This window comes from Medicago sativa, chromosome 5, assembly GCF_051527215.1.
Source record: "Medicago sativa cultivar Bolivia chromosome 5, Bolivia_mono, whole genome shotgun sequence".
Classification (NCBI taxonomy): Eukaryota; Viridiplantae; Streptophyta; class Magnoliopsida; order Fabales; family Fabaceae; genus Medicago; species Medicago sativa.
The window spans coordinates 56364026-56380936 of NC_140753.1; the positions used below are offsets into that span (position 1 = coordinate 56364026).

General features: G+C 34.0%; 4 protein-coding genes across 4 annotated transcripts; 3 read left to right on the top strand and 1 right to left on the bottom strand.

The window, feature by feature from the left end:
• The first annotated feature begins 523 nt into the window (after positions 1 to 523).
• On the top strand, positions 524 to 1267 carry LOC146923295 (uncharacterized). The gene is made up of 3 exons (XM_085711682.1): positions 524 to 604; positions 689 to 955; positions 1073 to 1267. The coding sequence occupies exons 1-3, from the start codon at positions 524 to 526 to the stop codon at positions 1265 to 1267; spliced, it is 543 nt and encodes a 180-aa protein (XP_085567808.1).
• A 2627-nt stretch (positions 1268 to 3894) lies between these two features.
• LOC146923296 (fatty acyl-CoA reductase 1-like) lies at positions 3895 to 7315 on the top strand. The gene is made up of 4 exons (XM_085716061.1): positions 3895 to 5567; positions 6211 to 6480; positions 6586 to 6716; positions 6836 to 7315. Exons 1-4 carry the CDS (start codon positions 5541 to 5543, stop codon positions 6984 to 6986), a joined length of 579 nt encoding a protein of 192 aa, XP_085572187.1. The 5' UTR covers positions 3895 to 5540; the 3' UTR covers positions 6987 to 7315.
• A 2725-nt stretch (positions 7316 to 10040) lies between these two features.
• On the top strand, positions 10041 to 12604 carry LOC146923297 (ferritin-2, chloroplastic-like). The gene is made up of 8 exons (XM_085716064.1): positions 10041 to 10658; positions 10763 to 10846; positions 10935 to 10995; positions 11074 to 11161; positions 11635 to 11696; positions 11864 to 11929; positions 12224 to 12287; positions 12368 to 12604. Exons 1-5 carry the CDS (start codon positions 10501 to 10503, stop codon positions 11673 to 11675), a joined length of 432 nt encoding a protein of 143 aa, XP_085572190.1. The 5' UTR covers positions 10041 to 10500; the 3' UTR covers positions 11676 to 11696; positions 11864 to 11929; positions 12224 to 12287; positions 12368 to 12604.
• A 194-nt stretch (positions 12605 to 12798) lies between these two features.
• LOC146923298 (serine carboxypeptidase-like 42) lies at positions 12799 to 16698 on the bottom strand. The gene is made up of 10 exons (XM_085716063.1): positions 16427 to 16698; positions 15698 to 15805; positions 15491 to 15583; positions 15255 to 15347; positions 14830 to 14915; positions 14444 to 14722; positions 14211 to 14344; positions 13839 to 13931; positions 13448 to 13565; positions 12799 to 13202 (listed from the first exon to the last, which is right to left on the bottom strand). Exons 1-10 carry the CDS (start codon positions 16662 to 16664, stop codon positions 13035 to 13037), a joined length of 1410 nt encoding a protein of 469 aa, XP_085572189.1. The 5' UTR covers positions 16665 to 16698; the 3' UTR covers positions 12799 to 13034.
• Positions 16699 to 16911: the final 213 nt, after the last annotated feature.

Sequence of the window (16911 nt, forward strand, 5' to 3'; positions counted from 1 at the left end):
CTAAATAATTTCATGCTATCATGTCCGGACGTCGCCATAGAAATGCTATTTCATCTATTTTAGTTGGTAATAATCTTGTGGAGGGTGTCTCGAATGTGAGGGAAGCGGTTTACAGTCACTTTTGTAACCACTTTCAGGCGCCAGACATCATCAGACCCGAGTGGAAAACTTACAATTTCGAAGATTATCCATTGATGAAGGTTCTCATTTGATTGTTCCTTTTAGTGAGGCAGAGGTGAAGGCTGCGGTGTGGGATTGTGACAGTTTCAAGAGTCCGGGACCGGATGGTATTCATTTGGGTTTTATAAAAAAAAATTGGTCCGAATTGAAGAGTGATATTTTGAGATTTGTTTCGGAGTTTCACCGTAACGGTCGTCTTTCTAAAGGAATAAATAGTACCTTCATTGCTTTAATTCCTAAGATAGACAATCCACAACGTTTGAATGATTTTCTTCCAATTGCATTGGTGGGGTGCTTGTATAAAATTTTGGTGAAGATGTTGGCCAATCATTTGAGAAAAGTAATGGGCACCGTTATTTCAGAGGCTCAGTCAGCGTTTGTTAAGGATAGGAAAATTCCAGATGGCATCCTTATTGCTAATGAGGTGGTTGATGAGGCCTATAAGATGAAAAAAGACCTTTTATTATTCAAGGTAGATTTTGAGAAGGCTTATGATTCTGTGGATTAGGGTTACTTGGATGATGTTATGGGGAAGATGGCTTTTCCAACTTTGTGGCGCAAGTGGATGAAGGAGTGTATCAGTACGGAAACCGCTTCAATTTTGGTTAATGGTTGTCCTACCAAAGAGTTTCACATGAAGAGAGGGCTGAGACAAGGTGACCCACTTTCCCCTTTTCTTTTCCTTCTAGTTGCCGAAGGTTTGAATGTCATGATGACTGAGGCGGTGAACTTGAATTTGTTTACTAGGTACTCTGTTGAAGCGCACAGTGGCACTGTAATATCTCACTTGCAATTCGCGGACGATACATGATTGCTAGGCACTAAGAGTTGGGCGAATGTCAAAGCCTTGAGGGCGATTCTTATGTTATTCGAGGATATGTCTGGTTTGAAGGTAAATTACCATAAGAGCATGTTGGTTGGTATTAATGTGGATGAGTCCTGGTTGAGTGAAGCTGCGTCTGTTTTATCTTGTAAAATTGGGAAATTTCCATTTGTGTATCTTGGTTTGCCCATTGGTGGTGATGTTAGGCGTTTGATTTTTTGGGAATCTGTCATTGATCAAATAAAATCTAGACTGTCAGAATGAAAGAGTAGAAATTTATCATTCGGTGGTCGCTTGATTCTCCTTAAGTTCGTCCTGTCTTCACTGCCTGTCTATGCCCTTTCTTTTTTAGAGCTCCCGCAGGTATAATCTCCGCCATTGAATCTATTTTAATTAATTTTTTTTGGGGTGGGGGTGAGGATCACAGGAAAATTGCCTGGGTTGACTGGGATTCTATATGCATGAATAAGGAGGTTGGTGGATTGAGGGTTCGGAGATTGAAGGAATTTAACATTACTCTTTTAGGTAAATGGTGTTGGAGGTGTCTGGTGGATAGGGAGGGTTTGTGGTTTAAGGTCTTGTCTTCCCGTTATGGTGAGGAAATAGGTCGCCTTAAACATGGTGGTAGGAAGGGTTCAGCGTGGTGGCGAGATATCATGAAAATTCAAGAGGGAGTTGGTGTTGAGGGTGGGAGTTGGTTTGAAGCGAGCCTTACGAGGCGTCTAGGTAATGGTTTTAATACGTATTTTTGGTCGGATTGTTGGGTTGGGGCGGTTACCCTGAAAGAGAGATTTCGCAGGTTGTATGACTTGTCCATTCATAAGGAGATGACGGTGGGTGAGATGCATGCTTTAGGGTGGGGTGAGGAAGGGGAGGCTTGGGGATGGAGACGTCGGTTGTTCGCTTGGGAGGAGGAGTTAATGGAGGAAGTGAAGTTGTTACTCTCTAACGTATCTTTGCAGGAAAATAGTTCAGATGTTTGGCTTTGGCGCCCGAATGCAGGAGATGGCTACACAGTCCGTGGAGTGTATCAACTGCTCATGAGGCATGAGATGCATGATCATGACGACATTTCTGACGCGGTGTGGCATAAAAGTGTTCCTTTAAAGGTTTCTATTTGTGCGTGGCGTCTTTTTCGCAATAGCTGGCCTACGAAGGATAACTTAGGGCGTCGTGGTGTCATTCCTCTCGACTCTTTATTGTGTGTTTCAGGGTGTGGAGAAAATGAAACAGCAGAACATTTATTAATTCATTGTCCAACTTTTGGTGCTCTTTGGCAACATGTGAAGCACTGGCTTGGTGTCTATTTTGTGGATCCCCAACATGTTATGGATCATTTCTATCAGTTCATTCATTCGCAGGAGGGTACACTCCCCGACGTTCATTCTTACATATGATTTGGCTTTGTTGTATTTGGGTTCTTTGGAGTGAACGTAACCATCGGCTGTTTTCTAATAATGCAAAATCAATTATGCAACTTATGGAAAAGGTAAAAATCACTTCACTTTCGTGGTTGAAAGCGAAAAATGATTGCTTTTCTTTTGGCTACCATATGTGGTGGCAACGACCCTTTGTTTGTTTGGGGATTGGCTGACCATTGTTTACCACTATTTTGACTCTGGACTGATTGTTGTATCTTTGTGTTCTGCTTCTCTTTGCACACCTTGTGCTAGGGAGCAGAATTTTTTTGTTTATATATATCATTTTGGCTTGTTCAAAAAAAGAAAATACACGTCGCAGTCAACCATTGCACACATGCCAATATACAACTTTGATAATTAATGTCTTAAATTATATATAATAAAAATTTGATATTTTAAAAATATTCATCGAGATAAATCAAACAACATCTTACATGCCAACATTTGTATTTATATATTAGTTAAAAAATATAGTCAAAGTAAGATATGTGAATAGTATACATTGTAAAATTGCGACGTGTATTTTGAAACAGATGGAGTATATATGTGAGTGTGTGTGTGTGTGTGTGTGTGTGTGTGTGTATTTTTTTTTTGTGGTGGCCGGGGTTTGAACCCCGGACCTTGCATATTTTTTGCATTGTTCATACCAACTGAGCTATGCTCACGAGGACATATATATATATATATATATATATATATATATATATATATATATATATATATATATATATATATATATATATATATATAGGGGGCTGTTAACTTGCACCCACCTAAAAACACTAAGGTGCAAGTTAACAAGCTGCACCTACTTGTACTTTACTAAAACACCATTTTGTCTCTATTAAACTTTATTTTAATTAAAAGGACATTTTTGTAAATAGCATAAATAATATTTGTTTATAATAGAAAAACATGGGTGTTTTGGTAAATAACTAGTTCGTGCAGTTGTTAACTTGCACCTTAGTGTTTTTAGGTAGGTGCAAGTTAACAGTGGGGGCTGTTAACTTGCACCCACCTAAAAACACTAAGGTGCAAGTTAACAAGTTGCACGTACTTGTACTTTACTAAAACACCATTTTGTCTCTATTAAACTTTATTTTAGTTAAAAGGATATTTTTGTAAATAGCATAAATAATATTTGTTAGCATAAATATGTTATCATCTCAATGTTGTATTATTCAAATAAATAACTTTACATATGTCCAAAAAAATAATATTATCTTCTCTTTAATACCATGAAAGGTTAAAAAACCAATGAAAAAGTTAGGAGTAATGAAAGGTTAAAAGAGAAAGTTGTCCCTTTTCTAACATGAAAGGTTAACAAATAACTGAAGGTTAAAATATTTAACCTAAAGTAGATATGCACATGACATTTATTTATAATTTTTTTTTGGACAAGGCAATAATGAGGAAAACAATAAAGAGAAGTTAGACATCCCGGCTCGATCGGTACCCTTAAGAAACTCTCATATAATGCCACTAACTAATATATATATATTTATGCTAACCAAGTTGCTCAGTTGTATCTGTGACACTTGACAGTAAAATGAAAATAAGTGTTTGATTTAGGGTGCTACGCAATCTGAGCCAGTGTAGGGGGCACTTGTGCTGATTGTCTAACATATGAGTTTTTCTACTATAACAGTATAAGCAACATGTTAGGCATTATTACCTGGAGAACCATTATTAACAACCTGACATGCATTAAAAATTGTGGGGTTAGATAGAAGTAACAGGGAGTTCAACATGACTTGTTAGATGATTATTAGTAACAACGGCCTCGGCACTTCCGTCACTACAAAAATCTAGACATTTAGCGATAGTGGAAAACCGTAGATAATTGTCATTTGGCCGTAGGTATAACCCAAATTGCATATACCTACGGTCGTTTTTTACATGGACAATAATAGATTTTTCCCTACGGATATTGGACGTCAATATAACCTATTGTGACGGATTTTCTTCGTAGGACAAACCAATTAGGTTATACCTACGGATTTATGATGTAGGTATAGAACCTAATCAGAACTTAAACTGTTTTTTACCTACGACTTCGGGATGTAGGTATAGAACCTGATCAGAATTTAAAAAGGTTTTTACTGACGCCTATTTTCGTCACTACAGACTTCAGTGACCAAATTTATTGTTGGTATAAATTATTGCCTTGGGAAATAGATTTTTGAATATACATCATTTATTTCAAATGGTATTGTTAAACTATCTTTTAAAGATACAATACCATTTGAATAAATGAATATACTTTCTCGGTCAAAAAGATACAATACCATCCGATCATAATTTACTTATTGAATATACCTTCCGATCATAATTATAAACCTTATACATCATTTAATCAAATGAATCTAGGAAATAGATTTTTGCTTATAATTATGATCGGATGGTGTAATTTTTTTAAGGAATCTTATTGAATACATGTAGCCTTGTTTTGGCATTTGACATATCCTATTATACTAATATTTATTTCTTTACAAATAACAAGGAAATTAAGTGATAATTAGATAAGCTAGCAATACAAAGTAAAATATGATAATAAATTTTGGGATGAGCTCTGATTAGACCGGACATTCAAAAGGCAAAAACAAGGTTTGTGTGCTAGAGAATTTGAAAGAGTATTGGCACTGGTAAAAAAGACAGTAATGTTATATATTTCTTCAACTGCTTAGGTTTTCATATAAGAGAGAATAAAAGAGCTATTGTTAAAGATTTTCTAACACATCGAATTCGTCTTTGAAAAGCTTGATCAGAGTCGTTGGAACTTTGCCTCAAATGGATAATGTCGTTGAATATTCGTTTGAAAATCTTTTGCTTCTAATATAATGATCTGTTACATTCTCTTTGTCCTTGACTTTTCTTGCTTCTTTTTGCATGTGGTCAGAAGAAAACAAATTGTACTATTTAGAGTCAGTAGTAACATTCCATCATAAGAAGACAAACCATGTCAGAGTCTCCCAGACTACTGACGTCACCTTCAGAAGCTTCTTTCCTCCAGAGTCTGATTCCGTCATAACCTTCCAAGCAAAAATGCTTCTTCCAAGCAAAAATGCTACCTTCATATTTTGTTTGAAGTCAAAACAACCTCTCTTTTGTAGCAGATGCTTTCCTTTGTGTTCAGAGTCTTGGTACTTAAGAACCAGAACTTAACTTTGAGAGTCAAAATTTAATTCTATGGTCCTGCATACTTGAACACACATTAGCATATCCAACTGTTCTTTCATACATTGTTATCATCAAAACTTCAGAGAAATTATTCAAAAACCCATTTTGGTTCAACATGTCATTGTTGGACCGAACTGGACAAACATTTCTTGGTGTATTTGTTTCTCTTCTCTCTTTATCTTTTGCTTGCGATTTTGTGCTTTACACTTGGTTCCTAGATTAGATATAGGTATGTTTTTTTTTTTTTTTGAAGAAGCCAAAATGATATTAATAATCACCAAGAGCGATTCATCTCGCACAAGGTGTGCTAAGAGAGTCACTCCTCAAAAGAATATAAAACCAGTATCTGTTGCCAAGTAAAACACAATTACAGTTATTGTTGTTGTTGCTTGAGACTACTTTAATATTGGTTGCTATGTACTTCCCTTTTGCTCCACAGATCTAAGTTTACTAATGCGATTTTGAGTATGAATTCACAACACTTTTATGAATTCTTATTGTTTATTTTATTTTACGAGCAGTTTAATGTGTTATACGTATATATTGATTATCTATATAGGAAAAACAAAAATAATCTAACTTTACTATGGACAATATGATATGCAGATACCTGCAGATTTAGCCGTCAATTGTGTGATCACAACCATTGTTGTTGATTTGGATCAAGATCCAAACAAATTTATCTACCATATTTCTTCATCGCTAAGGAATCCTTTCAAAGTTTCTGATCTTATAAACGTTACATATGATTATTTTGTGAAAAATCCTTGGATAAATGCAAATCGAAAACTAATAGTTACTTCCAAGAGACTTTGGCCGACAAGTTTGGATGCTTTCAACAATTACACGATGTTCCGCTATGTCATTCCCCTAAAGGTTTGTTAAATGTGAAACTTAACAACCTAATTAAACGTTTCAAATCTTATTCTTAAAATATTTATACTAATCCATTTCACACAAATATTTTGGCTTATTTCTTAGGTCTCAAATTTTGTGAACAAAATATTTTTCGGTTTATTCCAAGATAACACTTATGATGACAACTGCAAAAAGATAGGAATGCTTAAAGGACTAGCAAAACTATACACTCCATATGCGTGTTTTAAGGGCGTGTAAGTAATTTCCCATGACCTTTACTTTTACGAGTTATATTTGGTTGATATACTTTTATTTGATTCTCTTGTATGAATATATGAGTTTTTTTTTCTTCATGCTTTTCTTTTTATTTCAGCTTTGATGACATAAATACAGAAAATTTACGAAGGGTAGCAGAGGGCTATACGGGAAATGGAGAATTAGACTTTGACCCCACTAATATTGATTGGACAAACTATATGATGAAGACACATATTCCTTGCCTCGTCAAGTATGCTACAAAGTAATATCTAAATCAACCAATATTCTATTATTGCTTCAAAATGGCTAGGCACTGCAATGATTTAGAATATTTATGTTGGAATAAAATAATTTGTTTTTGTCTCCAAATATGATGTTTGTACCTAAATATGTTCAGAAATTTGTTGTTTTGTTTATAAGTATAGTGGCTATTTTGTGAGCCTCAAGGGGACTCATCTTGTTTGTAAGAGGTGGATTATTTAAGTCGTGTTGTTGTAGTCTTGAAATTGTAATTGTTAGTGAGAAGTTCAGTTTCATACCTTTATGTTTGTATCCAAACTTGTTCTATGATCCAAGTGAAGTAATTGTATCTGTATGGGTCTTGTTAACGAGTGCTCCTGGGGCACTCTTTAAGGATTTCAAAAGAAGAAATTATTTTATAAAAAGACAAACATTTCGATTTCCGATGCACTGATTACACGTATTTTCATGATAAGTTTCCTTTTAAAGGCCTTAACTAGTGCCCCAGGGGCACTGGTTAACATTTCCCTATGTGTATATGTCCTTTGGCTAGTTAAAATTTGCTACATTTTGATTAGATGTCAAAACTATGATTATAGAACTGATGTAGAAGAGTATCCCTTGAGAATTATATCACTACACTCTAAGAAATCTAAAAAATTCATGATTTATAGTTTCTATTAAGGTAAATAAATTTACACATACATGAGTAAATCGATTGACTCTTTGAAAAATGATTTATTTTGATTTTTGGTTGTAAATCTTACTCCTCATTTCTTTGAACATGTAAATCGATTGACTTAGATTTTTTTAAAAATACTTTTGACATGTAAATTGATTTACTCGTATAGATGTAAATCTTAGGGTGTGTTTGTTAAGTTTACCAAATTTATTCTTAGGAAATAACATTTCTTAAAATATAAAAATGAGAATTTTATTCTAAGATATTTAAAAAAAAAATGTTTGGTTAACTTTATTATATTCTGAGGAACCTTAAAAATAGGGGACTTTATTGTCACCCTTTTCTTTGGGAAATTGTTTCTATTTCCAAGAATATTTTATACCAGGAATAAAATTCAGTAAACTTGTAACAAACATAGGCATGTATATTTATATCATTTTATTCCTAGGTATCTAAGAATATAATTTGAAACAAATATTCACTTAAAACCATGTAGGTTCAGATAACAATATCTATATAGTTTATGTTGTGAATTCAAACAATAAAACATATCAATAAAACTTAGATATGTGGAGCAAATGAAATAGTAATCAATAAACAAAGTAGCCTTAAGCAGCAGCAGCAACAACAACAACAAACAGACCTAGATCAAAGTTTGAAGCAACACCACAAGTATAACCAAAGCAACACAGATAAGAAAGAAGAGAAGGAAAACAACACCCCAATGTTTGTTAACGTAGTTCGGTCCAAAAAAGACCTACTCTAGAGGAGAGAGAAGCTCCCCGATCCATTATGAAAAGAGTGATACAAAGAGGTTAGAAGAAATTAGCCTATAAACTCACAAAAAACAAACTCTAATTTCTACCCATTTTTCAAGTCACTCAAACCCACAAAGAATCCTGAGAGAAAACACTAAAGAAAACTTTTTGATCATTCCTCTAATGAAATCTCACTACCTAAGGTGTTTACAAATGTTTCCAACCCAAGATAATCCCTCACAAAAGACACTCAACACTAAAGTTACCTCATTTTATTTACCAAGTTTTTCTCTCTTGAAGCTCTCTAATAAAAAGTGAAGAATGAAGTTTTATACAGAGCCTAGATCCCGAGGAATCGTGCCACATTTTCATGTTCGTACATAGTACTAACTGACTGTTATCCTTAAATTGTGCTACGATCCCATGCTCCCGTGCCACAATATTTCCAGTGGCTCGTTCCAAATCCGAGGATTAGAATGGTGCCACTATGACCAAACCACGTGCCATGATTAACCAGATTCTTCAATACCAATTTTGAGCCAAATATCAACGGTCTATTTTGATGATAACAAGATTATAATGGAAGGAACAATTTGTCTACTGTGTCAATGAGCTTGAAAATTATTACAAAACAAATAAAAAATATGTCAACTCTGTAGTCTTAATACAATGGTCATCAAACACTAGACAAGTTGATCAAGCCTATAGTAAGCAAACAAGTACTTTGGTCAACACATTGTCAACAAACGAATAATCTATGCCAAGTAGTCTAAGCAATCGTCTGGACCAAGCAATATCTGATCATTTGTAAGGTCATATCATATGTATTTGTGTCTAGTTCCAATATCTGGCCAAGTAATCACATGGGTGATTTATACATTCAACTATCAATAAAATCAGTTGAATGAGGTACTAGAGATCACATGCCTAGCTCATATTTGGTTCAAAAGCTATTAATATCTTCAAGTACAAAGAAGTGATTCACTCGAATTTCTTCAACCAGAGTAGTCACTTAAAAGACAGAGATATAACATATAATTGTACTATAGCGTACATATACTTACAATGTGAATTTTTATTGTCAATTTCAGGGTGAATTTTGCACGTAAAAGTGTTATTTTGTTTACAAGACTGATGGTTTCTATGCAGGGCCACAATGTGGCTTTAAATTGCAATTGTGATTGCAGCCGTCCTTGCGATTGCGATAATTATGGACGTTGCATAGCGCATTGCGGTGTGAAATAATTTAATGTATACTTACCATAAGAACATTTCGGTTTGATCTACATAGCAGTGTTGAGAGTGGCTTGAGAGACTTAAAGGTCACAACTTTCTTCAAATCTCAAGTAGATAAGGGCTTTGGGGGTCTAAAATTTAATTTTTTTCTTTTTCTCAAAAGACTCTGACAAACGGGGTAGAGGCAAATTGATGCCGCTGTTACAATGGCTGACATGGATGGTTGCAATTACAATGCCATCCATACATGCGGCTGTTACAACAGCAATATTGGGGCCACAATTGCGGATGTGAGCTGCGAATTGAAATCACAGGCCACACACTATTTACACTAAGCTCAATAGTGTTGGGTGTGCTATCATGAGGCGACTTTATAATCATTATTATTACTAATGTTGGTGGTTCACCCGAGTTTTTTTATTTCTCTGGCTCCGCCATTGTATATATCCATACACTAAGCTCGATAGTGTTGGTGTCCTATCCACAATGTGGCGAACCAAAGTTTGAATCTTGGTTGGGTAAGATATCCATCCATATTTAGTATAGGATTACCTCAGGTGGAGGAAAGTTTACGGCCCTTTATTATTTTGTAAAGAAAAATCCTTTTACAAATACTTCGCATTCAGTTGCATATTTTGCTTCCACATCTCACTCTTCACACTCTTGTGTTTCTAACTATCTTCTTATGACCTCTGAGTCTTCACAAAATGCTCCTACAAAGTTCATCATTCGTTTCCTTCTCATTCTTTGATAAACCAAAGCTTCCTCCATTCTTATCTTCCTCTCCATGCGAACGGTTCTTCTTCTGTGAGATTCTTCAAGACAAATGTGGGTTGTGGTTGTGGAGGTGTTGTTCAAGCCTCCATGGAGGGTCCTAATAATCGACCCGTTTTAAAAATAGCTTTTAATCCTGTTGAGGAAGTGCAAAAGGAGCTTCTTCTCATCCCTACCATGCCTCATGCATCACTGGCTCGACATAAGTACAATGATCAATGTGAAGCCGCACTCAATGCACAAATCAAGTAAGTTTTAAGTTCTCATTTCCGGAAAATAAGTCGTAATTTGTTTTATGTTTATGCAAATATATAATGTCATTCTTAGTTTTTTTTTCTTCTCTTGTTTTCAGTGTGGAATACAATGTCTCATACGTGTATCATGCAATGTATGCTTACTTTGACAGAGATAATGTTGCTCTGAAAGGATTGGCCAGGTATATATTAACCTAAAAATCCATGGTTCCTTAGTTATTTGAATTCTATTACTATCAAAATGTTGGTAAATTACATGTACAATTACAGATTTTTCAAGGAAGCTAGTGTGGAGGAAAGACAACATGCTGAGATGATGATGGAATATCAGGCATTCTTGTCTTTTTTTTAGCTATAATTTTTCTAGCATTATTTTTTATCAGTTTCTTATGATTAATATTTTATACAGAATAGAAGAGGAGGAAGGGTTCAGCTGCAATCAATGCTGCTACCAATTTCAGAGTTTGATCATGCAGAAAAGGGTGATGCATTAAATGGTGAGTTGTGCATGTTATTTCTTAAAAATAAATAAATAAATAAATAAATTTTGAAGGTTTTACATCTGTTTTATAGTCTATGTACAATACATGTGAGTTTTCTAAATTGGTCTCCATTTTGAGAACATGCACGTTATTTGTGAATTTAGGTTGTTTCTCTAATTATACAACTGCTAGTTTTGTTTCATTATGTTTGGTATGGCTCATAGACGATAAGTGTGTAGCGTGGGGCAAAGGCCCCGCTCTTCACGCGGTATGGTTTAAGGTTACCATAGTATTTAAACACAAGTTATAGCTGTACTTTGTAAACTATAATAACTTTTCACTGATAATAGAAAGATACACAGACACTCTGTAGTCGGAGACGTAGACAAAACTGACCAAACTTTGTGATCAAATATCATACGTGTGTTATTTTCATATCTTTTTCTTTTGAATAGGGTTACTGTTCTAACACATGATATATATTGCAGCAATGGAACTTGCTTTGTCATTGGAAAGGATAAACAATTAAAACCTTCTAAATTTACACGGTGTAGGTGGTCACTTTTCAAATTCTTCATATTTTTGTCTAACCTTTTAATTAACTACATTTTCCACTTCTACACATGGAATTTTTATAAGGTTTTTGTAACTTCTATGTATAGGAAACTGTTGTTCAATGGCAATAACTAGTTTTTCTTTTTCTCCCAATTAATGCAGTTAGCAAGTGAAAACAATGATGCACAACTTGCTGACTTTATTGAAAGCCAGTTTTTGGTTGATCAGGTAAATTAACTTTCATTTGATTCTTTTTTATGACAAAAAATACATGAGGCGGGTGTCATAAGAGTTGTTATCAGACTTGGATTATCTATAGTTGCAATATGGTGCTGCAGCGGTAGAAACTATTGAATTTAGAGCGAGAAATTTTCTCTTTAAATCCAACGTTGATCCATTTTCGTTGTTCTCCACACAAAAAAAAAATATCATCTGTGTAATGTTATGTCCTTAATTTTACTTCTGTGAAAAGGGGGTGAAATAGAATTTTTCTGTTCAAATAAACTTTCTTTTGTGCATTAGATGGAAGACATTAAAAAGATATCAGAGTATGTGGCTCAGTTAAGAAGGATAGGCAAAGGACATGGTAATTTTACTTGTACCAAAGCATTTACCATAATTCAGTGAAAAAATTGAAGTAGTTGACTTTTACTAGTGGAATTGCAGGAGTATGGCACTTTGATCAGATGCTACTTAATGGAGGAGTGGCTGCATGATAGTTATCTACTACAACATTGCCTACTACTAGTATCTATGAGACAGAAAATTGTGCCTGCGAACTCAAATTCATATCTTTATCAATCCCTGTTAGGCTTCTTTCTGAACTTTTTTCTGTACTGTACTTTAAAAAAGGTTGGTTTTCAAAACCTAAGTAAACAATGAAATTCAAAACATTAATTGGCTTCTGCTTGTGCATAAATGTTTTTATCATTTAAAAGACAGTATATATGTTTAGGAGTGTAAGTGGACCAGGTAAATGACCAAACCGGACCAACCGGTAAACACCCGTTCCGATGATTGGTTCAAGTCGAAAACTGATCCAAACTGAAGGCATTTCAGAACGAATTGTGTAAAGAACAATGTGGTGAGAATCAATATCATATAAAGTAAAAAGAATGGAATAATGTATTTTCCCAATTCCCCTTATAAATTTATTTTCCAAATGCAATTTGCTAAGGTCCCTACAAAGAAACACTCTTTAATCATTTTCTTTTTCATTGCTGCATCATTTAAGCAATGAATTTTTCAAATCTAATAATAATCAACTGGACTATACAATCTGCTATTTCCACATGTTATATAGAGTTGGCAGACTCATCATCCCATTTTTTATTCATCCATCAATTGAAGGTCTTGTTGTGTTTGGCAATCTCCTACCATTCACAAAGTTACTGAACAGATGCAGTGCTCTAGAAGGTTGTGCATATGGTACCATGTGAGATGCACCCCGCACGGTGGCGAAAGTTAACAAATTTCCATACTCAGTTGCCCAACCTCCAACCTACACATAGATATGCAATCAATCAACTCTTACTCATCAAAACTAGTGTTGTCAACCAAGAATTGTAGAAAATAACGGTTTGTTAATTCCGCAAAGCTACAATGTTGTAGCGCCGCTAAATAGCGTATCTCATAACAATAATGATTTGTTTAAATTCCACTACGCATTAGCGTCACTAACGATACTAGAATACTGAACTTATTTTTCGAAATGCAGAAAATGGTTAAACTGTTAAAAATAATTACCTGGCCTTTGTGGAACCAAGCTCCATATGGGACTGTAATCTTGAACTTCAGGTCATCAGCCAGTTCACGAATGAGCGTTCGAGAACCTAGTAATGGCACAACGGAATCTTGGTCTCCACTGTCATAATAATTTAACACATGATTAGCTTCTTAGTAATCGGAGGATTTCAAGAGAAATGATCAATAGAGATTTGGAAGCCTGAGAGTGAGTAAAACTTGTAAGGAGTCGTTCTGATAAAAGATGTAAAATGAATGATTTATAGGGACTAACCACCTAACTAATTTATAACTAACTTATTGATATTAACATAATTAGCATTTTGCAACGTAGCTTACTATCAAAATGTATAAATTAAATAGCCAATTGGTCTCTTTTGTTGAAATTAATTACCTGAAAACCCATACTGGAATACGGTTTTGAACAATCCGTTTGAGAATTGGAAGCATATTAATGTTAGGATCTGTATCACTGTAATTTAAAACACTGCAATGAAGAAAAACTGCAGATCAGACATCAGATAACTAATGAAAATGAAGAAAAAAAAATAAAAAAAAAGACATATCTATTATGATTATAGCAGTCAAGATTTCAAGTAAATTTAAAAATCTCAATTAGCAAAACTTAATCGAACAAAATCAACATGTAAGGCAATGATTGTTTATATTTTATAAGCTATATTAAAAGATGATATCTCTAGTTTATGGGACTTGAGTGTCGCTAATAATAGTTTATGGGACTTGACTGTCTCTAATTTATACTTACCCACTGCACATGGACCATGAATACGGCAAGTTGGTACGGTTCGCATGGAGAGCCTTTTGAACCTCAGGGAGGTTGAAGTAAAATTTTCTTTCATAACTCATACAGACATCTACACCTATACTTATTTTAGTAGCCTGCAGTAACGAAATAGACGAATTAATTAGTTTATAATTTCATCAAAAGTTAAAAATATCATTAATAGTATAATAGAAATGAAAGAGGCAAAAAAGTACCATCTTTTTCAATCTCAATTCTTGTTCAACTATGGATGGATAACAAACATCAAGAATCACATCATAGTTGTTTATATAATTGCCAACAACTTCATTTGCATCACTGATGGCAGTGTTGCATGATGCAGATACATTATGAGGAGATGCGAAAGTATAATCATCAAAATCGCAGTCTTTTGTAATGGCAAGGCCAATTTCATCTGAAATCATTCCATGTGACCAGAAATAATCATATGGTGCTCGTGCATCTCGATCTAGATTCAAAAGTGGGTTGCCAATCTAACAAAGCCAGAGAAAAAAGCTTAGATTACTTTAATTAAATTCCCAGATTTCTTAATTAAACACTCAATAGCCAAATATAAGATATCATATGAATGGGATCTTACAGCTACTCCTTTCAAATTGAACTTGTAACCGGTTGAATGAGCATTAAAATCAAGAATAGCATTAGCTAACTGAGGAATGTAATGTCCTGAATAAACATTATAAAGTATTAGTGAAGAAACAAAAATTGTTCATGAGAACAAAGGTAAAAGAAAACAGATAATAAAAATAGAAAAGAGGAACAAATATTTCAATAAACAATGTAAAAATAAAATGAGATAATAATTGTATAGCAATATCCCAGTTAGCAATGATGGCATAGGTTATGTGCATATGCATAAAGAATACAATACGAGGTTTAATTATGCAGTATAACTGAATTATGTCAGCAAAACAGAATATTTTGTAACACGAGACCAACTTTTAAGAATTTCGAAACGATAAATTAATAATTAAAATTGGGATCTGATTAACGTGTCTTTTGGACCTGCATAGCTTTCTCCGGTAAGAAACAACGCTCTGGATTTGTAGGTAGGAAACTTCTCGAACCATTTCAGGAAGAACGAAAGCATATCATTGGCTGCCAAAAACAAATTAAAGGATTATATCCATGCATTATAAAACTAACAAATTTCATACATAACACATCTAAAAATAATGTTTTCTTTTGCATAGATAATAATAACTACATAAATTTGTTCACAGAAAAGTTTAAATCAGTACCTGTGGCCTCGTCACCGATGTTGTAATCGGAAGTTGTATTTGAGTATGACCAACCAACTCCAGCAGGAGACTCAATAAAGAGAAGATTGGAAGCTATGATAAAAAAAGTAAACACAATATTAAAATCAGGAATCTATATATAAACCCAAATTATTCTCTAATATCAATCAAAACACAAACTCAAACAATAATAAACAAAATTGATACCTCTATTCCAGGACATTGAATTCTTTCGTACACCACGTCCATCACCAGTAGGATAAAACGGACCCAATTCAGTAAAGGCACCTCCTCCAACGGAAGAACAACCAGGACCTGAAAAATTAACAAAGTTACTACTTAATCTCTCTCAATTAATATACAGATTATGAGCCTTGTAACAGGATTTGAATTTGAATCTGATGCCGCCGATTTACAAAAAAAAAAAACTATGAAAAAAATAAAATTAAAGTATAGCATCTTTCATATAAGGTAAAGGTACTTTCTGTCAATTGTCAACTGTTAGAAAAGCAAGAATCATTCAACATTTTTGATCCAAAGATTCTGTTCTTGTCAAAGAAAACATGATTCTGTACTATCAAGACAAGAACAACAACTCAACCTGAATTTGTAGGGACAACACAACATAACATAACACAAAACAACACACACAAAACAACACAAGTACAATGCTTTTCACCAAAAGATAACAACATGTAAAATTCAAATTGCATGTTTGGTCTAATTGTCAAAATCACGCTGAACCACCGCGATTTAGACAAAAGTTACACTAAATCACAGTACAACCGTGATTTTGGTAAACTCACCGTCAATCCAAACATACACAAAACCAAAAAAAAAAAATTAATAAAAAGATAACAAAAAATATACTGAAAATAATACAACAAGAAAATTAAGTCAGCAACCATAATATACTAATTAGTGAATTATTATTACCTCCATTAAGCCAAAGGGTGAGGGGTTTATTTTGAGGTTTATGATCAGCTTCAACAAAATAATAAAACAAACTTCTACCATGTTTTACATCAATATCAACATAACCAGCATATTGACTGAATTCAACTTTAGGTTGACCTGGAAGACTAACAACCAGATCCTCAATAGGGTACCCTTCAAGCAGATTGCAAAGATAGGACACAGCAATCAATATACTAAGAAACCAATACTGTGCCATTGTAATTCACTCACTCACAAGATACTCACGCTCTGCCTCTATCTGTTCACTGAGAAAGTGTTTAAATAGTGTTCAAAAGAGTAGTTATTAATGTGCATAAAGTAAGTAATAAAAAAATTAAAAGATATTGTTTGTTCCACGATATATGTGACGTTGGATTATTTTAAGCCTGTTATTAAGAAATGAAACCGTAAAAATATAACAAACGATGGGTTTAGGCCATTTTGTTATTAAAAAAAATTATGAT